Source organism: Triturus cristatus, chromosome 11 (assembly GCF_964204655.1).
Source record: "Triturus cristatus chromosome 11, aTriCri1.1, whole genome shotgun sequence".
NCBI classification, from domain to species: Eukaryota; Metazoa; Chordata; class Amphibia; order Caudata; family Salamandridae; genus Triturus; species Triturus cristatus.
The window spans coordinates 575,913,244-575,939,869 of NC_140594.1; the positions used below are offsets into that span (position 1 = coordinate 575,913,244).

The window sequence follows — 26,626 nt, forward strand, 5'->3', positions numbered from 1 at the left end:
GATACTGTATACATTGGACAGGAGTCGTGACAGACTTCGTGAGGTTGATATGGAGGCCCAAACGAAGTAGTAGATTGGAAGTCCGATTGAAATGCAGTTGCGCTTCCTGAAACGTAGCTGCCTTGATCAGCCAGTCGTCTAGATAAGGGTAGACGAACACCTTGTTCTTCCTTAGATGTGCAGCAACCACGGCCATGCATTTGGAAAATGTCCGGGGCGCTGACTTCAGGCCGAAGGTAGCACGGAGTATTGATAATGGTTGCTGCCGACGGTGAATCGCAGGAACTTGTGATGTTTCCTCGCTATGGGCACGTGAAAATATGCGTCTTGCAGATCTATTGCGCATAGCCAGTCTCCCTGATGAAGTTGAGGGTAGATTTGATGCAAGGACAACATCCGAAACTTTTCTCTGCGAACCCATTTGTTAGCCTGTCACAAGTCGAGGATGGGTCTGAACTCGCTCTTGTCTTTCTTGCGGACTAGAAAGAACCGAGAATACAGTCCTGTTCCCCTCTGTGCCATTGGAACCGGTTCGATCGCCCTTTTCTGCAAGAGGGTGTTGGCCTCCTTCTGCAACTCGCGTAGCATGTAGCGTGTGCGAGTTAGAGGAAGAGACGGAGGAGGGCTTGGGAAACATAGCGAGTATCCACTGCGAACAATACTCAGCACCTAATTGTTCTGAATTATTTTCTGCCACTCTGCCAGATAGTTTTGAATGCTTCCCCCCCACCGGAGTGGGTAAAGGACAAGGAGGAAGAAACCCTTCAGGGCTTGGAACCGGCAGGAGCCTTGTTCCCTTGTCCAGACTGCTGGTTGGATCGTCCTCGCGGCTGGCGTTTCTGAAACGGCTGAAAAGACGGCTGAAACTGCTGTTAATGGTTGGACTGACGGCTCTGAGATCGTTGGAACCTCTGGGAGAAATAACGCCGTTGGAAAGGGCGGAAGGTTTTTCGCTGTTCTATAGGTTTCTCTAAACCTACAGCCTTCAAAGTCTCCATGTCAGTCTTCATGCGGGCCACCTCGTCATACGCATTGGAGCCAAAGAGTCGTGCCAGAGAACGGCAGATTAGAAATGCGCTGTTGCGCCTCCGGCTTCAGGGAAGTAAGACGAAGCCAAGCATGTCTCCGTAGAGCAATTCCGTGGCAATACCCGTAGGCTGACAGGAGTGAAGTATCTGCTGAAGCGCTGATGACTTTGTTCGAAACCTCAGGCCCTCATTCACTATCTCCTGAAAGTCTTCCCGCTTGCCCCTGGGTAGGAGATCCACAGATTGTTGAAGCGGCTCCCACAGGGATCTGTCATAACGGCCCAGCAAGGCAGTAGAGCTGGCCGCCTTCATGGATCTAGCTGCGGTGTTGCAAGCTTTACTCCCCACCGAATCCAGCTTACGACTTTCCTTATCCGGTGGCACCGTGGAAGTTGGAGCCGTAGCATGCTGTTTCCTTAACGCCACCACTATGACTGAGTCCGGGGCGGGGTCCAGTCGGAAGAAAGGCCGATCAGACTCAGGTGGGCGATATTTCTTCTGTAACCTGGAAGGCGCAGATTTTATAGAAGATGGCGTCAAGAACAGTTCCATAGCCGGTTCCTCCAAACCAGGCACCAACGGAAGCAATGGACGGGATGTTTGTCTCTGCTGGTGTTTCAAATCTCACTAATGTCGACTGCACAGGAGTAGACCGGGGAATGTTCAGCTTTGAAGACCCTCTGACCAGAACCTCCCGGAAGGTGGAGATGTCATCAACGGGAGACACCCACTGAAGAGGAGAATCCGTTTGAGTAGGTGAGTACCTCCCAGTACTCGTGGAAGACGTATCCCTGATATGTCGGGAGCGAGATCTCTCATAGCGATGACAAGACCGTGTGGAAGACCGGTGGTGTCTATGGGAACGATGTCTCGGGCGAGACCGTGATCTTCGAGGCTCTGTAGGACGCATGGGCTGAGGAGCCGTGGGCCCCGGTTGAGGAGGAGGACTTGGTGGTGGTGGCGGTATCTGAATAGGTACGAGAGTACTCCGAACCTGAAGAGGAGACCAACCTCCTCTGTTTTCAAGCTGGCTGCGAAGAAGCGGCCCTGGACTCAACCTCAGACCTCTGTCTCGATCTACTGCTCGACGGCGAGCGTAGACGTCGTCTGGAACGTGAGCTCCCTGTCGACGTCGACAGGCTCACTACCGAGCGAGTCCCAGAACGGTACCTCGACGTCAAACGTCGGTGTTGACCACTCGACGTCGACCTTCTCTTAGACTTCGACCTTCTCCTCGACGTCGACCTTCTCGTAGACGTTGATCAGCGGTGATGCATTGATGGCGACCGCCGTTGCCTGTGTAACTCCAATCGACGACGATGATGTCTCGACGGCAATCTTCGTTGAGTCGATGTTGAACGCGGGGACACCCGCAACGGCGATCTCGTCCGAGACCTCGCCGTTCTTCTCCTCGACGTTGAACACCGACGTCGCTTCAACCCAGATCCCTGAGTCGACTGAGAGCATATAGTAGTCATACCTGCTCTCGACGTCGTCGTCGTCGTCTTCGACGTCGATCGGGACCAGCGTCGTTTTTCCAACGTTTTTCGACTGGGGAGCTCCCCAGAGGTCGAAGCATGGGTTTTGGTAGAGGACTCACCCTCTCCTTGCCCAGAGACTAAAGATGCTGCCTTCTGTCTTCTCTGCTCCAACCCTTGGAGCCGAATCTTCTCCCTGTCATGCCGGGTGCGCCTGGGAAAAGTCTTGCAAATAGAGCAGGTGTCAGGTACATGAGAGACAGGCAAACACAGAATACAGACTCTGTGTGCATCAGACTTGGCTTTCTTCCTACCACAGTCAGGACACTTGTCAAACAGAGAAGGCATTTTGACAAGAAAACTGCAGAAATTCTGCCAAAAAAAACACAGCAGAAGGTAGCTAAAGGCCAAAGACGTCGAGTGAAACTGCAAAAATCCAAATACAGAACTAATTTTGAATGGAATACCAAAAAAGGTAGATATCAATGCTCCAGGGTCCTGCTAGCAGGAGCCGGAAAAAAGAACTGAAAGTAACTGGCAGCCTATGGGGGCTTCTCTGTCCAATCCTTTTGATCTCTATCATGAAAAAAGGAGGTTTGTGAAGGGGAGTTTTCTTTGTGTAAAACTCAGCAAATTGCTAAATTTAAAAGTTAAACTGGCTATCTTTTTTCACTTCAAGAAGAAGTAATGGCCAGGGTAGCCTAGTTGCTTAGGCTGCATTATTGTCTTTATCTCTTAAGTGTCTATGCAGGCCTTCCTAAAGAAAGGCAGAAGATGACAACTTAAGAAGATATATATCTAATGAAGTGCTCCAGGGTCCACGCACATGGGTGGGACTATTCCCATGATTATGACTATACACGGAAATCCCCTATAAGAGAACCCCACAACCACGTGTTCTATGTTACAGTATACCCAGGTTCCGTTGTTCGAGAAGACTGGGGTTTGATCTTGTGTACTTTTCTATGAGGTACAACCTAGCACCAGGAAATGTTTCCTTTGCAAGGTCGCTGACGTGGCCAGGAAAAGAATTGTTTTCAAATTGTCAAAAGACCCACTCCACTCTAAACGTGCTAGGATCCACATAAGCCACACCACCCTGATTCTAATTTTCAGAATTGCAAACAGTTTGTTGGGTTTCTATGCGACACTACCAACAATGGCCCAAAATCCTGCATCAAACCTCAAAAGAAATGGATGATTTTATTTTTCCATAGATCTGCCGTTTGCAAGGCATTCTGGGTAGGAAAATGTGATAGGATACTTACAAGCCTTACATGTATGAAATTCCCTGGGCATCTAGTTTTCATAAATGTCTTGGGTTCCTCGTGCTCACTGGTTGCCAGCTGGCCCAAGCCTAAACATACCAGTCTTCAGCAATGTAAACTAAGAAGGAATTGGCTTTTTGGCACTGTATGATGTATACAGAGCCCTCTGGGTAAATAAGCATTCTAGCATTTACACAAGCTACAAAAACCTCGATTTCCCTCAGACTCTAGTTTTCAGAAATGGTAGGCTTCCCTGGGTGTTGGCTCACCAAAAGCACATATTGCAGCCATTCAAACGTGCAAGTTTGAACACTTTTACCATACCATAAAATAGGTAGCCTACCCATACTATTCTGATCAGTAGAAACTTGGGAATGCTGGATGTTTGAACTTTTGCCACTGAAATACAAATAATGTTGAGCAGTATTAGAAAATCAAACCTGTTGCCAGAAAGCCCAGCTCTCTACACACAGTTTTGATTTGACTGCATCACAAGAAATTATACCTGGTGTCCAAGGGGTAATTCAGGCCACCAAAAATGTTGGGATGGGTGTACAATATAGCCCATTTGATCTGACTTTCTAACAATGTCACACCCAAAAGCAACCCTGCTCGGGGACTGGAGCCAAGCTGTGCTACCTAAGCAGAATTCCATTCAGGAGGCAGTTGGTTACCTTCTGAAAAGATGGCTGCTTGGGGCTGTGGCCCTCCCAGAACTCCAGAGCAGAAATCCTTATAGAAGGGGGCAACAATCTGCATTTTAGCTTCCATAGGGAACAAGATATGTGGGGATACCTCCTGATCTATCACTGTTAAGGGCTGAAAGCAAACTGGTCACTAGGGAACATTTTAGGTCAAGAGACAGAAAAAGAAACAGAGGGGAGCTTGGGATCCTCCTGAGGGTTCTCCAAGCAACAGTGAGAGGAAGAGATCTCCATGTCCGCCTCACTACAGTAGTAGTGTGGAAGATGTGGACGACCTGCTCTTTGCAGGAAGAGGGGTTAGGCAACATACCATGAAGGAGCTCTTTTCAACTGTCAGTTGAACTCACTTTAATTCATATTTCACAACTCTACATCTATTGATCCCTCTTGTTCCGATATTAAGCATGTCTCATTTGAACATGCAGCACCAATTGAAACAACTCACAAGCAAGGCCTAGAATGTCACTAGAGAGCCACATTCACAGAAAACATTTTCTTTGTCAACACTGGATGTTGTCACTATTTACATGCTATTTGAACAGACCAAAAGCGATATAAAGTCATCTTTTGCACCCAATTCAATGTTGCCTACCTGATAATGGAGAGTAACATGCAGTAACTGTCTTTCTGTCAAGTAATACTGCACAGCATTCCACTTTCTGAGCTACTTTGGACACAAATTCCAGTAGGCATCATCAAGATGGAAGTCCATTTCAGATGACGCAGAACGAGTTATCTGGAGTTTCAGCTGCACACAGCATAGTATTCACTTATTTCAAACCAAGATTAGCTCAAGATGAAGCACAATATCAATTTCGAAATAGCCTTTTTGGGTTAGCAAGTAACTACTCTTGTAGGATTTATCCAGGTAGACCTAAAAATCCTCACACACAATAAGGCTTGCACAGTCCCACATTGCCCCTAAATGTGATGGCTTATGCTATGAATGCAGTTCTCAACCTTAACCTACAGTATAGTGTTGCCCTGCCCTGGTATGTACATGACCCACCTTAACAAGAAGCATATTTCACAGTTGTATCACTATAAGCTCTGATGAATAAGTTATCTGTACTTTATATTTTAAAATGGTTTAATTTTCTATAAGTTCTGATACTATGTTAAGCACTAGTGTACACTGTCCCTTATATGAAAGACTGACAGCTAAAGTGAAATGGTCTGCAAATTACTTTTTGGCACAACAGTCACAGACTTGAGATTGAACAGATACACGGTAACTATCAATTTCATATTCATTCAATTTAAGCTTCTGTCCCCCAGTTACATAATTGGGGAGGAGTATACCCAGCCATGCTGTGATTCAATAACTTGTTTTTTTGTTAACAACTTTATCTATTAGGTTTTAATTTAACAACTGGTCGGTTGTACACACGTTCGCTATACAATCATCCATAATGTTTTTCTTGTAACATGCAGATCTCCTGCGTGATTCAATAACGTTAATTTGAATTTGTATTAATCTATGTACCTTCATGGCTCTGAAGTCCTTCCTCATCTTCTCTGGGATACCAGTCATGTAAGAAAGCTCAGGAAGAAGAAGGATCTCACCTAAAACCTATGGACAATCACAAGAAAGTAGAATCAGTGCCCCAATTAAATTTCCAAGTTGACAGATGTGCTTACAATGAACCAGAGCAAAATCATTATGATGATGCAAAACAAAGCACTTAATTCCAGGCACAAACAAACCAGCACAGAAAGCCTCATTTAGACTGAGATGTAAACAATTTTTGGGCGCTTCTAAGAGCTTGAACCTATAAAGCACTTTATTCCAGGCACAAACAAACCAGCACAGAAAGCCTCATTTAGACTGAGAGGTAAACAATTTTTGGGTGCTTCTAAGAGCTTGAACCTATAAAGAGTTGAGCAGAACAGTCGTGTTTGTCATGTGGCTTGCATTATTTCTGCTTTTGAGCCCCCATGAAGCCCTCATTTTTTCATTATGATTTATGCATATTTTATCATGCATGATTCCGTTTATTTTACTGACATGTATTCACAGTTGGAGGCTTTCTCATAAACTGATATTAAATCATTATTTCCTACGTCAGAGATTCTTACTTTAGAGAAATGCAGTAATCTTAGACAAATGCACAAGGAAATGTACACATATCTATTCTTACATTACATACAAATCATGAGGATCATTTTTCTTTTAATAAAGCTGAGAAAAATATATGCAGGCCCCTGAAGCATCACTTGTGGGAAAACAGAGAAAATTAAATCAGCTACTGGTCGAGGGAGAGACGCAAAAACATTACTGGGCTCCGCAACATTGAATTTATGAATTCCAAAACAAGACCTGGAAGATGCTGGCATGGTTGGCTAGTAGGGAAGACGGCCAAAGATGGGTGCTCAACATTCGCCGAACATGGAGGAGGCGGTACATACGGGGGAGGTGGTACATACGGCGGAGGAGATAGTGGAGGTATTTGGGAAGCACCTTAGTGACTTCTACAGCTCCAAGCTGCGCATAGACTCAAAGAAAATGCAGGGGTTCATTAAGGATGTCCTTGCAATATGCCTAGACGGGGAGATAGAGGAAAGGAAGTTTGGAAACGCAATCGTACAAATGAGGAGCAGGACGACCCAGGGACTGAATGGGTTCCCAAACAAGTTTTTTAAAGGCCTGAAGGGGAAAATAACGAAGCCTATGTTGGCAATGTTTGAAGAGGCCAAATGGGCGGGGTGTTTCCCGGATGATCTCAGGACAGCAACGATAGCGGTTATCCACAAAAGTGCTATACCAAGGGATGTGTATGCGTCTTACAGGCCAAGCTCCATGCTTAATACAAAGGTTAAGGAATTGGCCAAAATAATGGTAAATCGCCTGAGCACAGCTATTCACAAATTGGTAAACCCGGACCAGTTTGGGTTCATGCCCCAGAGGGCTACACAACATAACTTGAGATGAAAGACTGGATGTCTGGAGAGATGTCAGGTGATCCAGGAACCCGCTATCCTGCTCGCTCTATGCCAAAAAGGCACCCCCTGGAATAGCCATATCTACAGACCATTCTGAGAAAAGTGGGACTCGGTCTTGAGACTTAGGCTTGGATACGGTTACTCTACATGGACCCAATAGCCCGTGTTAAGGTTAATGGCAATTGTTCCGTTGGCTTACCCCTGGGGCGGGGCACTAGACAGTCATTCCCACTCTCCCACTCTCCCGCTCTCATCGTGGCTGCCCTCGAGCAGCTGGAGGAGTGGGTGAAGAAAGATGCACCGACAAGGAAGATCAACTGGACCCCCACATGGAGGGACATAATATATTTATATGCAGATGACATCCTATTATATCTGATGGACCCGGACAGTTAGCTCGCCAGGGTGCTGGAAGTTCTCACTATATTTGGAACCACACAGGCATTCATATCAATTGGGAAAAATCGGTGATGTAACTGATCACCCCCTGGGAGGGACCAGAGGTGGGTGAGATCCTGGGCTGAACCTAAATATCGACCCCCTGAAGGATATATATTGGTCGCTAGTAGGTAGCTATAGTTAGGACCAACGTTTCCATAGGAAAAGCGTTTTTTGTTGTGCCAATAACTTTGGCGCGGCTTGACAAATCTTCACAAAATCTTCAAAAAGCATCCCCTTTTTGGTTCAGCTGCTGTGTTGAACGGTTTCGGGTTGATCCGTCAAGCGGGGCTGAGAAAAAAGGAGGGGGTCCTAAAACATGTTTTCCCCATGTTATGTCTATGGGGATTTTTTTTTTTTTTTTTAACAGTACTACAGCCCGAACTGCTAAAGGAATCACACCAAATTTGGTAGAAAGCTAGATGTTGGTCCAGAAAGCAGGCTTTTAATCATTTGATGCAAATCCATTCAGTAGTTTGAGATATTTAAGTTATATATAGATATATGGGGACCCAAGTCCTTGCAGTGGAATCACGGATCCTACTAAAATTTGATTGGCTGCCAATATTTTAACCAGAAAGTGTTGGCAGCCATCTTGGGACACAATAGAAATGTATAAAAAAAGAAAAAAGGGGGGGGTGGCAGGGTAGGAATACCATAACTGCCCTAGATAGGGTGGGGGGTCCCATAGGGAACTCACCGGATTTAGGGGCTTTTTTAATTTTGTCACAAATTCGCGGGTGGATCTGAAAATCCGTGGCGAAATAAAATTTTAAAAAACATGCACGGACTCCTGCGTGTCTTTTACATTTAGCCCCATGGTGGGCCAAATCCCAAGGGCATGTTAAGAATAAAGGAAGGGGGTGCATGGGGCCCCCTCCTAGGGGTTAATTAAACCCCAGGGACCTCCACCTCCCCAGTGTTTTTGTTATGATTTATGCGGGCTGCCCGCACGGCATCCTCTGCGCCCCAGGGACCACCACATCCCTGGGGGTTGTTTATTTAATTAATTAATTTATTTATAACATTTATTAAGCGCTACTGTTACCCGTGGGTGTCCTGGCGCTGTGTGAGATCTACCCAAGGCTCAAGGCCGAAGTGAAAATTATTCTGTAAACAGCCAGGTTTTTAAAGCTTTGCGAAAAGCCAACAGGCTGGTCAACCCTCTGAGGTGTAATTGAAGATTATTCCAGGCTTTGGCTGCATTCACTACAAAGCTTCTTCCACCCTAGGAGGCCTTTTTTACCAAAGGCACATAGACCTGCTTAGCTGCAGATGAGCGCAGTGATCTAGTAGGAGTATACAAAAATAGCCGCTCATTTAAATTAGCTGACCCTGTTCCATGAATCGCCTTGTGAACCAGACACAAAGCTTTAAACTGGGTACGCTTCCTAACTGGCAGCCAATGAAGCCTCCGTATCTCCTTAGAGATTGATGCATATTTAGGGATACCTGACACCAACCTAGCAGCAGCATTCTGCAGGAGTTGCAACCTATTCATTATTCCTTCCTGGATTATTGAGATACATGCCATTACAATAATCCAGCCTAGACATAGTAAGTGCAGTGACGACCGTTTGGTGACACTCTACAGGTAAGAGCGGCAGAATTTTCTTATAGGACCTAAGAGCAAAGGACATAGCGGAAGACACTGAATTCACTTGGTCTCTAAAGCTGAGCTTATGGTCCACCCACACTCCTAAGTTTTTTACCTTCTTGTTGGGTGCGGGGAGGGGACCCAAGGTGTTTGGCCACCATTCAGGGGTCCAAAAATTTGGAATGTTGCCAAAGCATACCACCTCCGTCTTACTGGAGATCAATTTAAGGCAGCTTTGGGCCATCCAAATCCCTACAGCAGTCATACAGTCCTTAAATCGATTCGCCGTGCTCCGCCACTCCTCTGTTTGTAATAATAATCCACATTTGTAAAGCGCGAACAATCACCCGAAAGGGTCTCTAGGCGCTGGGGGCCATGGGGAAGATTAAGCAAGCTATTGCCCAGAGTCACATGGTGCTGGGTTATTCTGCTGCCGGTGCCGGGGATCGAACCGTGATCCCCAGATTCCGGAGTCAGTCGCCCTGGCCGCGGCGCCACACCTCTTCCTGGTGTGTCGACCGCGTAGGAGGTCAAACCAAACCTAAATGACTGAATAAGGGGCGCCAAAGAGGACACATATACATTAAATAGTGTCGGGCTTAGAGAGGACCCTTGCGGGACCCCACAAGGTAATGAAAAGGACTCAGATGAAAATTCCCCCAAGGACACTGACTGACTCCGATTTGTGAGGAAAGATTTCAGAAGTCTCCATGCAGAGCCCTGGACTCCGATCTCCCGCAGCTGGTCCATCAACAAATCGTGATGGACCGTATCAAATGCTGCTGAGAGATCTAGCATGATCAGAGCAGCCTTGCCCCCTTTATCTAAAATGGTTCGGATCTCTTCAGTAGATTTCAAAAGAGCCGATTCAGTGCTATGGCCCCTTCTGAATCCATGCTGGGTTGGGTCCAATGCTTGCGTCGACTCCAGAAAGTAACTAAGTTGCATGTTTAAATTCCTCTCAACAATTTTTGCAGGTAACGGGAGTCTGGATATAGGCTTAAAACTGTTGGGGTCTTTTACATCTAGATTTGTTTTTTTTAAAAGAGGCAAGATAGAGGTTTTTTCCATTCTAATGGAAAGTATCCTTCTGAATACATAGTATAACAAGCATTGGCATAGCCAATAGGTCTCGCCTTAGGGACCTTATAAGTGTTTAGCTATGCAAAAACACTTATAAGGTCCCAAAAGCGAGACCTATTGGCTATGCCAAGCGGCCGTGAAAGTGATCGCGATCAAACATCAAAGCGGCCGCGAAAGTGAAAGTAACCTCGGTCAAGCGCGGCGCGCGTGCCCGCGCACATGCACTGTAGCGCTAGGCTGGCCTGGTAGCACTTTTTGGAGCCCTCACAAAATGTCTCGCCAGACCAGCGCATGCGCTGGCTCAGGCGAGACCTAAAAAATGGCGGTCAAAACTCGGGAGATCGGTTCCGCCGCTAACTTTATTTTAGGTGTCGGACAAGGGTCAGAAGGGGAGCCAGATTTAACCCCCATAAGAAGATTAAAAGTGTCAGTAACTGTGAGCTCGGCGAATTTATCCAGATGAGCTTTCTTTTCTGAAATTGGGTCATCCGTATTGCCCAGCATCCTCTTAGATTTAGCATGAGAGAAAGTGGATTAATGGAAGGGACCTCTTGGACCCCCTCCCAGCCATTAAGACTGCCACCTCCTTGGGGCTTTACAGGTAATAATGCGGGGGCTGTGCGGACCCCCTCCCCCTGTGCAGCTGCCACCTTCCCGGGATTTTAACTTTTATCAATGGAGGAGGGGGGGGGGGCACGTGAAGCCAGGGCACCCAGGTCCTGAGGGATGGAGTCCCTGGCACCAAAATCAGCCCAGGAGGGTGCCACGTTGCTTCCCTCTCGTGTTTAATTTTTGTTTTTTATGAAATAAGGGCAGGTCCAGAGGGATAAGGTCACTGGGGCCAAAATTGTCCCAGGAAAGAGGGGCACATGGCCCCACATTTTTCTTTTTTTTAAAAAACAATTTTTAAACATGAGATGGGGTCCCAGAGGCCAAAATCGGCCTGGGGAGGGGGGCCATGCGGCCCCTCCCTCCCCATTCTTAAAAGTGCTTGGCCCTGTGGATGGGGTCCTCTGGGCCCAAATCGGCCAACAGAAGGGGGTCTACACTGCCCCCTCTCCTTAGTAAAGAAAACAACAAAAATTCACCTCACAAGCGGCCCGTCCCCTTTCTACACCACTCTGCAAATGCGCTTCCTGGTGCAACTGTTTGAGGGTTGAAGTCCCCTTAGCTGCTGGAAGTCCTTAGGGGCCAACAAGACCTCCTGTGACTTCCAGTAAGCCCCACACAGTGGGATTACTGAGAGGTGATCAGAGGTCTTTCTCCATCACTGTGCAAACACACTTCTCGGCACACTGCTGGTGGGGGATTATGTCCACTTGCCTCCCGACGGCCTCAGGACTAAATGGTACTTCTTCCACCAAGCAGTAGTGCGCCAGGAGGCCCATTTGCAGAATTGTGGAGAAAGGGGGCGTGGCCTTTGATGACCTCTCACCAATCCAGCTGTGTGGGTCTTACCGGAGGTAACATGAGGGCTTATTGCCCCCCCCCCCACCCCCCAAGGACCCTCAAGTGGACTTCATCCAGCAACCAGTAGTGCGCCAAGAGGCGCGTTTGCAGTGTGTGGGAGAAAGGGGGAGTGGCCACCCTCTCATCAAACCCACTGTGTGGGACCTACTGAAGGTAACAGGAGGTGTAGTTGGCCACCAAGGACCCTCAATAGCCAAGAGGACTTCACCACCCTACTAGTAGTGTGTCAGGAGGCGTGTTTGCAGAGTGGTAAAGAAAGGGGGCATGGCCTCCGACACCCTCAAAGCAATCCTGGTTTGTGGGGCTTACTGGAGGTAACAGGAGGGATATTTGGCCCCCCAAGGAATTCCTTGGGCCAAACTACCCCTCCTGTTACCTCCAGTAAGTCCCATGCAGCTGGATTGCTAAAAGGTCTTTGGAGTCCACATCCCCTTGCTCCACACTCCATAAGCGTGTCTCCTGGTGCAGTAATGGTTAAGGGATTAAGTCCACTTTACTCCTGAGGGATCTTGGGGGCCAAAAAGACCTCCTGGTACCTCCTGTAAGTCCTACACAGCGGGATAACGGAGAGCTGGTTGGATTTTAATCCCCCTTTCTCCACCAATCTGCAAACGCAACTACTTGTTAATTAACCATAAAATTCACTGGAAAAACCAAAGGTTACATGGACGATATAGGTAGGAATTAGTTTAGGAGAGTAGGGTCTGCTTTCTATGTTCACCCCCACTTTTTGCTTTTGCTTCACTGGTTTTCGACTTAGATGTGGCTGTGGGCCTGCCAATCAGACCCACAGCCCTGCTGTTCTCTCTCTAAATTTACACTATGTACTTTAGGTGCATAACCCAATTGGTTAGCATCACCTTATTGGCCCCTGTACAGTGTACCTTAGGTACCCAGGGCATAGGTGTACCCTAGGCCTACCAGGGGCTGCAGCATGTATTATGCCACCCCTGGCCTGGCCTTCCATTATGACACAACTGGCTGATCACTCAGCTGGGGCAAGGTCGTGTAATCACCCCTTGCTTAGATATAGTATACCTATATCTACCCTTAAAATAGACACATGTGTACCTATCAGCCACTCCTATGGCAGGCCTTAACAATCCTGGAGGCAGAGTGCTTGGTAACATGTGAGATGGTGCTCTAGCATGAGCTGAGCCGGTCTGCAGCTTTCGGAACCATGTCCTTATAGCTGTTCTATGATATAGCCTACCATATACTCTTAAAGTACCTTATAATCTTAAACGGTTATGGTAACTATGGTTTGGCTTTATCAAAACATGTCATGTAAGGTGCCTAACACTTTGGAATACTACCCCCACACCATTTCTGGCAATGAGGATATTATTCCTCCCTTCTAGAGGGAGAAGACATGTTGAAACCTACTTACCCGGTTAAAGTTAACCAGAGCCCCAGCATCACAAAATGGATGCTGCTGCCACGACACAAGACTGACCTCCTGCTGCTGGGAGTCCTTCCAGCAAGGGAGGCTTGGACAATAGGTTTCCTGCCTTGGGAGGTGCGAGCACCACCCTTGACAGGATTTAGTATATTGGGGCAGGGAGGGTTGAATGAAACTAGACACTGCCTGGGGCACACAAGGTGTCCCATGCATAGTCCAGTTCAAACCGGCGCTGGGGCACTCCAGCCCCAGCTCTGGCGCGAAACAGGAGAAAGGGAAGGGGGTGTAACCACTCCCCTTCCTGGTCCCACCCATAGGAGGGACCTTGCAGGTAGCCCAGCCCACTAGCCCAGTATATCAGTAGGTAGCTGAGCCCTGCTAAATTAGATTAACCTGAATCTGCAACTTGTACAGAAACTCTGGACCTTCGACATTCGACCTCAGGAAGAAGACAGAAAAAATCTCCCTTGTGGCCAAGGAGTGACCACCCTGGGCAAACAGGCACCATCCAGCGACCGCTGCTTTGCGACTGATCCTACGAGGGACGACTGCAGAGACTGACCAGCGCCGAGACTTCCAGACACCTCTGACCCAGATCCACATCTTCAGCGAAGCTGAGACCCGTGGAGGCGACGAGGGACGTGGGACCGGCGACTTGGGAAAAGTGGCTAGTACCTGACTAGCGCGACTTCAGAGGCTCCCTCGAGGCTGTGCTTGGGGAATTGAGAAGCCCCCATCCCGAGCACCATCTGCAAAGAAGACCAGCTCCCCACACTTCACGTGTTCTGCGTGGGGCCCTTCTGCACCTGAGTTGCTCGAGGTGTTGTCCGGTTGCTGGCCCGTTGGCTAGTGACTTCTGCGACGACGAACCTTTGTTTTTAACTTGCTGGTCCGGCTCCTGCAGACTGGCACCCGCTCCTCTGTAGAAGAGAAGCACCCCAGACCTTCCTGGTCTGCACCAGAAGCAAGTCCTCCATCCTGCGTGGGTTCCGCTTGCCAAGGCTTGTTGGGTCCTGACTCGACTTCGACGCCGCCGAAAGCAAGAGCCTTCGTGGGACAGCTCACCTCCTGGTCCTGGTCATCCTCGACGCCTCCTGGTACCCGTGACTGCTGCGACAAGCTTCACCTCTTCACCTGCATATCCACGACATCGCCTGGTTCCTTCCCGGCTCCTGGCTGGTGACCTAGACTCTGTCTCTTCTGCTTGCAGGTTCCTTCCTTCTTGATCCCCTCCTTGGGATCCACCGGACACTCTTCACTGACTGCCTGTCAGCAACTTTCCTTCAGGCATCCATAGGAGTCGACGACGAAACCCGACGCAAGTTCACACCTATGCACCCGCAGCCCGTGGGCTAGGTAACTTGAGCATTTCGGTGCTCACAAGGGTATTGACTATCCAAGGGTCTAGTTTCCGAGTCTCGACTTCCTAGCTATACCAGAAGTGTCCTAAAACTGCTAATTTCTAATAACTTGCATTTCTATCGACTTTTACGCATTACGCGTGTTTCCACTCTGCACCTGAATCCCGTGGGCCTCCCACTTCCTAACCTTTGGTAGTATAATGTAGCCCCAGCGATTCCCTAGGCCTAGGCCTATCCTGTGTTCGTGACAGTGGTCCTTATACCACTTACTTAGTATATGGTTTGCGTGGCCCCTAGGGCCTAACTGTATTACTTACCTGTGTGACTTAATGTATGCTTAAATAAGACTGTGTTGTACTTACCTCAAATCTCATAAAGAGTCCTGAGGGTTTGACTAGAATAAATACATTCTATTTTTTTATATATCTGTTGTGGTGTCCTTTCATTTGGTATTCAAGGGATTACATATGGTATAACAGCTGGCTTCACATGCCATTCAGACTTTAGCCTAAGACTGCTCTTGTCCATGTTACCACGAGGATAGCTGGTCTATAAGGTTGACTTTACAGCCAATCACCATAAGGGTTGTTTGGACTGATACAGGGTGTACACTAGAATTAGTGACATCATATATCAGGCCAACTTCTCACAATTAGCATTTACAAGCCCACAGAAATTCACAGACAGAAAAAAACAAAGGTTACAGGGACATTATAGTTAGGAATTAGCATTTTCATAAACCTCATAAATTCACAGAAAAAAAACAATGGTTACAGGGACGTTATAGTTTGGCTCAGATTTCTTTCGCACAAAACCAGTGAAATACAACTGTTATAGTTTACAGAGCTAACTATAACTTGCGCCCCCGCAATGCACTGCACATGACCTCGTATATTACATCACTCATGACATGATTAGTGAAATCACACATGACATCTCAAATGACATCATCCACAGAATCACTGATGTCCCCACTCACACCCCATAGAACCTTTCATACAACCACTCCCACGCAACCATTCACAAACCCATTCACAGACCCATACCAGTACTTAAACACCCGCTCACTGATTCACAGATCTACACACATCAACTCACTCACCCATACAGCCACTGACATATCCACTCATACAGCCACTCACATAATCAGTAACCAGTAACCAATAGAGCTACTGACACCTAGTCACTCACCCATACAGTCAATCACACAGCCGCAAACTCACCCACTCACTTACTCATACAGACACTAACACATACTCACTCACCTATACAATCACTGACACAAACACACACATCACACATACAGCCACTCACTCAGTCACTCATATACCTAATCACCCACTTATACTGCCTTTCACATACTCACTTACATACCCATATACCACTGACACATCCAATTACTCAACCACACACCCATAAACTAACACTCACCCATGCAGCCCGTCGCACACACACTCACTAACCCATACAGCCACTGACTCACCCACTCATCCATAAAGGCAGTCACACACCCTCTCACCTAATCGCACAGACACTCAGACAACCATATGGGTACTCAGACAACCAATCACTCAATATAGCCACTCAGGTACCCACTCACATACCCATACAGTCACTTAGACACCAACTAACAGACTGATACAGACATTCACACAATCAGTCACTCACCCATATATTCTCTGACACCTAATCACTCACTTATAAAGTTAGTCACGCACCCACTGAATCTTCTATACAGGCACTCATACACCCAGAGATTCACCAATACATCTTGGGGGGGGGGGGGTGTATTTCTTTTTTTAACACATTTTAAAAGCACTCAGTCACTGGATGATGTCATCAGTGATGTCACTGACAATATCATGAGTGATGTAATATGTGAGGTCATCAGCAGTGCATTGCGGGGGAGCGAGTTATAGCTAGCTCTGCTAACTAGAACTGCTGAATTTCACTGGGTTTGCACAAGTGAAATCTGAGCCCTAGAGTGATGTCCCTGTAAGCTTTAGTGAATATGGAAAATGCTACTTACCCAGTATGCATCTGTTCTTGGCATATAGAGCTGTAGAAGCATATGCTTTAGCATAGATCACCATCTAGTGTTGGGTCCGGATGTTTGCACTTTGTTTTTCTTCGAAGAAGTCTTTCCAGTCACAGGGTAGGTGACTCCTCCTTTTGGCGATAGTGCGTATGGCCATCGACTCAATCCTTAGATTGTTTTGCCGTAAAGGGTGATGATGGAGTTAGTAAGAGTAGTAAAAGAGATGTCCATGTGTAATGTATCCAAGTAAGATGGTACTGCAACAGGTAAAGGTACCCGGGGAGGTGGGTGGGCGCATATGATTCTACAGCTCTATATGCCAAGAACAGATGCATACAGGGTAAGTAGCATATTCCGTTCAAAGCATATGAGCTGGAGATCTTATGCTACAGCAGTTATCTCCCAAAGCGGTGGCTAACCTGTAGCTGTTGCAGTGATTTGCAATAATGTTCTTAAAACTGCCTGTCCCACACTAGCTTGTTCTCTTGCTAACATATCTACACAACAGTGTTTTGTTAAGGTGTGTGGTGTAGACCATGTTGCAGCCCTGCAGATGTAATCTAAGGGTATATTCCCTAAGAATGCCATAGAAGCCCCTAGAGTGTGCTCTAGGGGAGACTGTTAATGTGCGCTTAGCTTTAATGTAACATATTTGAATACACTTAACTATCCACCGTGCAAAACCCGCTTTTGATATGAGATTGCCTTTATGTGGTGGCGCAAAGGCAACAAAAAGTTGTTTTGTTTTCCTAAAGGATTTTGTCCTTTCTATGTAGTACAGTAATGCTCTTTTTACATCTAATGTGTGAAGAGCACGCTCGGCCACTGAATCTGGTGCAGAAAAGAATACAGGCAACTCCACAGACTGGTTGATGTGAAAGGCAGAGACAACTTATGGTAGGAATTTGGGATTAGTCCTAAGAACCACTTTGTTTTGGTGTATTTGCAAAAATGGCTCTTGTATAGTTAGTGCCTGAAGCTCACCCACTCGTCTTAGAGATGTGATGGTGATAAGGAAGGCTACTTTCCATGTAAGAAATTGTAGTTCACATTTGTGCAATGGCTCAAAGGGTGGACCCATGAGTCTTGTAAGAGCTATGTTTAGGTTCCACACTGGGGAAGGTGGAAGTCTAGGAGGAATGATTCTGTTAAGTCCTTCCATAAAAGCTTTCATAGCGGGCACTCTAAACAGAAACAAGTGTTGTCTGTTTTGCAGGTATGCAGCTATTGCAGCAAGATGTAATCGTATAGATGTATACGCTAAATTAGAGCGCTGTAAGTGTAACAGGTAACACATGATATTTTGTATCGAAGCATGAATTGATTTGATTGTTGTTACAATAAACTACAAACTGCTTCCACTTTGGTGCATAGCATGCTCTTGTAGTAAGGCGTCTAGACTCTTTGATGACATTCATGCAGTCTGGCGGAAGTTTAAGGTAGCCAAACTCTATGATTTTAGGTGCCAGATCGCAAGGTTGAGATGACTGGGATCTGGATGTCTTATCTTTTCATGGTTCTGAGTGAGAAACCTGGGGGAAAGGTATAATCTTTGGTGAGGAACTACTGATAGTTCCAACAGGGTTGTGAAACAGGATTGTCGGGCCCACGTGGGAGCAACTAGGATCAGTGTCAGTGAGTGCTGTTTGAGCTTGTGAACCACTAACGGAATTAGTGGGAGAGGTGGAAAAGCATGAGCAAATCTTCCTGATCAATTTATCCATAGCGCATTGCCTTTGGACAATGGGTGTGGGTACCTGGACACGAAGCTTGGGCATTTTGTGTTGAGGTGTGTGGCAAACAGATCTATTTCTGGGTAGCCCCACATTTGGAAGAATGGGAGGAGGACTTGAGGATGTAGTTCCCATTCGTGGATCTGCTGTCGCTGACGACTGAGCAGATCTGCAATCTGGTTGTTTACTCCTGGGAGGTGTTCTGCAAGGAGATATATCTTAAGGTATGGCCCTTCTCCAAATGATTTGAGCTAGTTGTGAAAGCTGTAAAGAGTACGTCCCCCTCCTGTTTTTGTATGTAGTACATTGCTGTCATGTTGTCTGTACAAACTAAGACAGCTTTACCTATCAGATGCAGTTGGAAGGCTTTCAATGGTAGCAAAATTGCTAGTAGTTCTACGTGGCTTATGTGGACTCGTTTTTGTTGTGTAGTCCACATGCCCTGAATGGTATATTTTTGAAGATGCGCTCCACGACCAGTGAGCGACGCGTCTGCTGTTAGCACTATCGGTGGAACCGGGTTGACGAATGGCCGCCCCTTGGAAAGGTGTTGTATGTTCCACCACTGCAGAGAGCATTGGGCGCGGCCGTCCACCAACACTAGATCTGTAAGCTGACCTTGAGCTTAGTACCACTGACATGCCAAACATTCCTGTAGGGGACATATGAGAGTCTTGCATAAGGGACGATTAGAATGCAAGAAGCCATCATTCCTATCAACTGCATGAACACTCTTGCTGGCAGTGAGTGTTGAGGCAGAAACTGTGATATTAGATATTGCATATTGCGTATCCTCACTGAGTTGGGATATACTAGCGCTTTGCAAGTACCTATTGTAGCTCCTAGATACGCTTGCGTGTTAGATGGCTGAAGGTGAGACTTTGAGATTTACAGTGAATCCCAAGTTGTGAAGCAGTTGAACTGTCTTGTAAGTGTGGTGTACGCAGCTATGTTGTGATCTGGCTTTTATTAGCCAATGGTCCAGGTAAGGGAAGACGTGAATGTGTTGTCTTCTTAGATGAGCTGCGACTACTGAGAGGCACTTGGTGAAGTCTCTGGGTGCTGAAGTTACCCCGAAGGGAAGAACTTTGAATTGATAATAGCGTCCGTCCACCACGAACCTGAGATATTTTCTGTGAGCTGAGTGAATGGGAATATGGAAGTTAAGCGTCCTTTAAATCTAGCGTGGATAGAAAGTCACCTTGCTGAAGCTGTGGGAGCACCTGTTGTAGGGTGACCATGTGGAAGTGATCAGATTGAATGTACAGATTTAGCTGTTTGAGGTCCAGTAGAGGCCTGAGAGAGCCGTCCTTTTTTGGAATTAAAAAAAAAAAGAGTACACTCCGGTCCCTTGATGATGCAATGAGACTGGTTCTATCGCCTGTTTTTTTAACAGAGAAAAAACTTCTTGTTTCAAAAGAGCGAGATGTTCTGGTGACATTACACGTTGTTTTGGAAGAATATGTGGGGGAGTGCTGATAAGTTCCAGGTAGTAACCATACTGGATAATTTGTCTTACCCACTTATCTGAGGTGATTGAATTCCAGACAGGTATAGAGGGTCTGAATGAAGCTCCACCCCATGGTATTGGGCTGCCCTGTTGATAAGCTGCACATAGCCTATGTTGTCATCAGGTGGGGAGGGTCTAGAGGGATACAGGTCGTGGTCGTTATCATGATCAGGTTTCCTTATCATAATTCTACCAAGGATCAATGTCATGTGGTATATCCTGATCTATTGGCACATCATGTTCTTCATCCTCATCCTCGTACTCTTCATCCTGTTGGTCAGGTGATAGTGGAGGTGGTGGTGAATTTGATGGTTTAATGATCAAATTTAGATTATGTGAAGGGGATGGAGTCATGCCAGGGGAGAGGGGTTAGTACCCATGTCCTTTACCTTTCGAGGTATAGAATGATCCTCTGTGAGATCCAGTTTCCGTTTTTTAGGAAGAAGGCCTGGAGGTGTCCGGTTTTAGGGTCAATGCTTAGTCTCTTTTGTTTGGGATCCAAAGAGAGGTCTTCTGGTGAAGGTTCTTTAGGTGGAGGTGATTTCGGTGTGGAAGATTTTGGTTGACAGTCTTTTGGCGCCGAGTGTTTTGAGTCCGAATGCTTGGTTTTAGCTTGTTTGGGCTCTCAACCTTTGGGAGTATGAGGTGTTGGCTCCGAAATTTTCGGTGCGGAGGGTTTCGGCTCTGAGCTATTAGGTGTTGATTTCGACTCCAAGACCTTAGGTTTGGAGGCTTTCGGCTCTGAGGTTTTGTCTTTGGAAGCTGTCGGCTCCAGGGTCTTTTGTGTGGAGGATTTCGAGTCTGAGGGCTTAGGCATTGTAGGTGTCTTCGGTGCCGGTAAAGAGTTAGATTTGTGTTTTGGTGCCGAGGGTGTTGGTTCGGCACCGGAATAGGATTGGCTCGAGCCCGAAGGCTTGTGTTTCTGTTCCGTAGCCAAGCTGGAGGGCGGGGCATCCAATACTTTTTCATCGTGTCGACCTGAGCCCGAGGGCAAGGGTGATACCGGAGCCTTAGATTTAGGGTGACTGGGTACATGGGGATCAGTACTCACGGTACGTTGACACGGAGTGACGTCCCGTTCTTCCTCCATGTCGGAATCGGCTTCGGACACGAAAGACCAGATATTCTTCCTCGGCTTCGAGATCTGTGCTGTGGGAATCAGGATCTTCGCCGAAGATGTCTGGTACGGAGCCGCTGCCGTTTTGCATCTCGTGGCGTCGAGCCCGACGGTCACAAATGGTTTTTCTCGATCGACACGCTTCACAGTCGTTTTCGTTGTGTTTCGGGGATAAACATAGGTTGCAAACCTCATGCAGGTCGGTGCATGGAAACTTAGCACGACACTCGGGACATAGCTTAAATGGAATCCGTTCCATCGACTGCTGGCGTGGTCGGCACGGGTAGGCCCGGCGGCCCGCCTCAAAGTTCCCGATCGAAGGTTTTCAGAATTTACACGGTGCGCGTCGATTGGGAAAACACGACCGAAGACAATACCGAAGAGGGTAAAGGATTGCGCGTCGAAGGGGATCGAAAACAATACTGAACCGGAGCGCAGCAATACATATCCCAACCCGATGGCAGAAAAAAACAATCTGGGGATGGAGTGGATCCCCATGCGCACTATCACCGAAAGGAGGAGTGACCTACCTCATGACTGCAAAGACTTCTTCAAACAAAAACAAAGTGCATACATCCGGACCCAACACCAGATGGCGATCTATGCTAAAGCATATGATCTACAGCTCATATGCCTGAAACATATATTAATATTCGAAGGCTGAAAAGGAGGGGGTGTTAATTCTCACAGCGGCGCTAAACCAAATAACAAGAAAATGCTTGTTTGGGAAAGAATAAATGGGGTGCCACAGGTGGGGGGAAAAAACAACCCTTAAACCCCCAAATAACAGGGACCAGGTGGTCCGAAACTATACATTTCAACAAATCTTATGCAAATCTTATGCACATGCACACGCAATAGAGTACAAAAAACAGAATAACACTGTTCCTGAAGTTCACAAATGAACGTGACGTAGTCCTTAACCGGTGTGGTTCATTTTTAATGCAGTGTTCCTGTGCAAAACCAGCCAACACGTGTTTCGTCAGTGGGTTGTAAGACCCTTGACTTCTTCAGGGCTGCTGCGAGTACAAAAGGTGCTTCACCCTCTAGACCGGTGATAATTCCGACCCGGTTGGTCATGCAACAAATGTTAATTCAGTGTAATTCTATTAGTTCCAAATCTCAGATCCAGAGTCAAAGTCTGGTCCGAGCTCCAAAATTCGTATTCGCAAGGTGCGGAGCTTCCAAATAAGAAGTTTGGATAAAGTATTAAGCATGGCAAAATGAGCTGGATGAATGTCCACAATCCAGGACCGTGGCAAGTGCGCCCAGCGTTCCGTGTATTCTTGGGATCTCGGTCAACCGGATACAGAAAACCTGAGAATATAAATATATATATATCATACGTCATGTGAACAAGGCTCTGCTGAGCCGAAACGTCAAGACGACAACTTTAACGAAATAAATTAAGCACTTTATTGAAGGTCCGTGTCCGCCTGTGATTTGGAGCTGTGACGTTCATCGTAGTCTTCCTTGTACCTAGCGGTAACTGGATATATATATATATATATATATATATATACACATCATCTACGATCCCAGCTGTGTCAGACCCGTTTCTTCAAAAGGAAGCAGGAGTGGTGTGTGTATATATATATATATATATATATATATATATATATATATCACCGCTTCAAAGTACAGCACTCGCGGGGAATATGTAACCAGATTTATTTGGTTAAAATGAACACAAAAGACGCGTTTCGGAGACTGCCTTTGTCAATTTTACACGGCGTCCCGGGGCAGCGCGATTTAAATCAAATGCTTTACAATGATTGGTGATTTGGCTCCCAGTTACACAAACAAGGGACTCAACAAATGCGAACAAGGAAAAGTTTCGGCCATCTTTGAACATGCAAATGAAATCATGATGCAAATTCATTATTAATTGAAACATTTCATAAACAACATAAATATGTATATATATATACACACACATCAGCATCATGTTGTTTGTTCATTCAAACAATTGATCTGAGTTATTATGCCCTGTATGGGCTATCTCTATTATGTCGTCCCTATTGGTGTGGGTATCAAAGACAGAGAAAACCCAGCTAACAAGTTGTAATTGCAATCAAGCCCAAGAATGGGCATTCTCTGCCTAACTCGGTCTAGTGAATCTGAAATCAAAAACCCACCTACCAAGAAAAAGATAACCCACTAATGGAGCGCCCAATCAGGGCTAATCAAATACCAAACAAAGATAATGAGGGAGGCTATTTACAGAGCAAATGACAAATAAAAATTGAAAATTAAAAATGGAGGGGAGGACATAATATCCTACTTGGCCACAGTAGAAGAATCCAAAAGGTTAACAGCAATTCCTATGCTACATAATGCATATAAATATACTGACAATCTATTCGGTGATTACTGTAGGTTAGAGATGTATGGCTAATTCTTCACCGCTATTGAGGCCCTGTGGAATTTTAGTTTGTAAATCGATTATAAATCGAGACTTCAATCTACGGAGTTTGAGAAGCCTATCTCCTCCTCTCGTATTATTGGGTACATGGTCAAGGCAAAAAAAGCGTAACAGATCCCTCTTACTGCTGTGATGACTTTTAAAGTGGCGAGCCACTGGATAGTTGACATCACATGTGATAATGGCTCGCAGATGTTCCAAAATCCTGATCTTAGTAGGGTGTATGGTGCTCCCAATGTACCTAAGACCACATGGGCAAATTAAACAGTACACCGTATAGGGAGTATTGCAATTCATGAATTTTCCAATTGACTTAGGGGACCTGAGGCCTGGGACCTCATACGTTAGAATCTTGTCACTATTTTTACATGCCTTGCATTTTCGGCATGGGTAGAAGCCTTTGACTGGACCTAGACGTGAATCTTTTCTTTGTGAAGAATGATGGCTGTGAACAAGATGATCTTGTAATGATCTGGCCTTCCTGAATGATAATTGTGGTGCTCTGGTCAGATCTACCCCAATAACTGGATCAGATCTAAGGATGTGCCAATTCTTCCTAAGTATTTGTCTGAGGTCATTATGGTTGCTCGAATAACTAGTAATCATCCTGCAGTCCATATTGGGGGACAGAGTAGATTGTTCTTTCTTCTGTTTGGTCACAGAAGGACCACTTATTAATTCTATTCTGTCCTTGGTGTCTACCTTGCATCTAGCGCTACGTAGAGTGGCTTCTGAATATCCCCGTGTAAGGAATCTAGCTGTGCTGTCTGCTGCGGCTGAGTGAAAGTCACATTCCCGGGTACAATTCCTCTTGATTCTTAACAGCTCACCATATGGAATGCTGTGAATCAGTTTATCCATATGGCAGCTATCGGAATGAAGAACGGAATTACCCGCCGTTGGTTTTCAATGTAAAGTCGTACACAATCTACCATTGGAGACAAAAACCCTCGGGTCCAGGAAGTTAACAGACAGTTTACTGATTTCACCACTAAACCTGAGGTTCAAATCATTGTTATTCAGACTGCTAACAAAATCAGTGGCTGATTCTATAGTGCCACTGAAGATGATAAAAAGATCATCTATATAGCGGTTCCAGCTGATTAATTTGCTGGTCCATATCTCATTGGCGTCCGACCAGGCCACCTGCCTCTCCCACCAGCCTACGAAAAGATTTGCATAACTGGGGGGGCTAAGAAGGTGCCCATGGCCGTGCCTTGTAGCTGTCTGAACAGTTGCTCCTGAAAAAGGAAGATATTGTTGGTTAAACAGTATTCAACAAATTCCAAAAACATACAATTATGATCTCTATACTTCAATGAACGGCCCTTCAAAAAATATTCAATTGCTTGTAGGCCTTTATCATGTTGGATACTGGTGTACAGACTTGAAATGTCTAGAGTGATCATGACAAAATCGGATTCCCAGGTTATGTCCTCAATTCTTTTTAAGAAATCTTTAGTGTCCTGGATGTACGAGGTCAGTTCGATCACAAAATTAAAAAGGTGGAAATCAATGAATGTGGACATGTTTTCAGTTAGGGATCCCTTCGAGGACACAATTGGACGCCCCGGTGGATTAACCCTGTCCTTATGCAATTTAGGAAGATGATAAAAGGTCGGGATGACAGGATGTTTACATGTGAGAAATGCAAATTCATTACTGTCCAACGTGCCTTTATGTTTCCATTTACTCAGTAGCTTTTCATAAATTTGAGTACTTGCTGTATATTCTTTCATAGAAATCCGTTTGTAATTAGTATCATCATTCAATTGATTCAGAGCCTCCTTGACATAATACTCGGAAGACAATAAGACTACATTTCCCCCTTTATCTGAGGGTTTGCAAATAATAGTGTGATCTCCTTGTAGGTCATGTAAAGCCTTCCTTTGTTGTTGTGTAAGGTTGCAGGTGTCTTGACGATCTTCTTTATGTCGGAATTGCATAAGGCCTTTGATAACTTGGTCTGTAAACAAATCGATGGCATCATGAGTCATCTGAGGGATACATTTGGAGACTGGTTTAAAAGGGCTCCAGGGGCTTTCTTGATTTATCAGCCCCCTATCGATATCCTGTACTGAAATCCAACTATTGCTATCAGCTTGTGTGGAAGTTAGACCCTCCATTTGTAGTTCTTCCAGGATTAACACTGTCTCAAGGTCATGACCGGTCAATAAATCCATTCCTATATCCGGAGAAAGTGCCGTGCTCATGATGTTTCTGGGTCCTTGTAATTTTCTGGCAAATTTGAAGAGATCGATTCTAGTTTGGGTGTATTCCATTATATATATATATATATATATATATATATATATATATATATATATATATATATATATATATATATATATATATATATATATATATACACACACACACACACACACATATACATATGGTGCCTCAAAGTTTAATGAGATATGGTTCAAATGGGGGAATATACAGGACGATGATTTAGGAATCTCAGGGGAGGGAGAGGCCAAAAATGGGAGGGACATATGAAGACAGGACGATGATTTAGGAATCTCACAGGAGGGAGAGGCCATGAATGGGAGGGACATATGAAGACAATGATACCGCCACAGGGGTATAGCAAAACACAAACAACACGGACAAGAGGGACCGCCAGGGAATATAATTGTAATGGCAATATGTGACTACTGGCCAACAACTATCAATGTGAAAATATGATGTACCTGAACCTGTCATATAGTCTGTCATTTGATGGTGATCCACCACCAACAGTAGTTGTCATTGAGAAGACCAATACAAATATTTATAAAATACTAAATACATAAAAAAAATAAAGTTGAGAAAAGTATATAAGATCCAAGCGAAACCATCTCGTGGAGAATGCAGCTTCAGGTACTCCAAAAGGCGCATCTGTTCCATAACAGTATACGTAAAGAACACGTTATTTACCTTCGGTAACGATATATCTGTAAGAAACATAGGTTAGTTATAGATTCCTTACTTTAAAATTACCCCCAGGCGTCAGACTGGATTCGGAAAGTTTTTTGTCAGCAGTACC

At 45.7% G+C, this 26,626-nt stretch overlaps 1 protein-coding gene across 3 annotated transcripts in view; it reads right to left on the bottom strand.

The window, feature by feature from the left end:
• PIWIL2 (piwi like RNA-mediated gene silencing 2) overlaps positions 1-26,626 on the bottom strand; it is a 1,855,951-nt gene that overhangs the window by 937,622 nt on the left and 891,703 nt on the right. For all 3 annotated transcript variants that reach the window (XM_085633754.1, XM_085633756.1, XM_085633755.1), the window contains one exon: positions 5,965-6,051. In XM_085633754.1, coding sequence (XP_085489880.1) covers positions 5,965-6,051 — 87 coding nt within the window. The remainder of the gene's footprint in view (positions 1-5,964; positions 6,052-26,626) is intronic.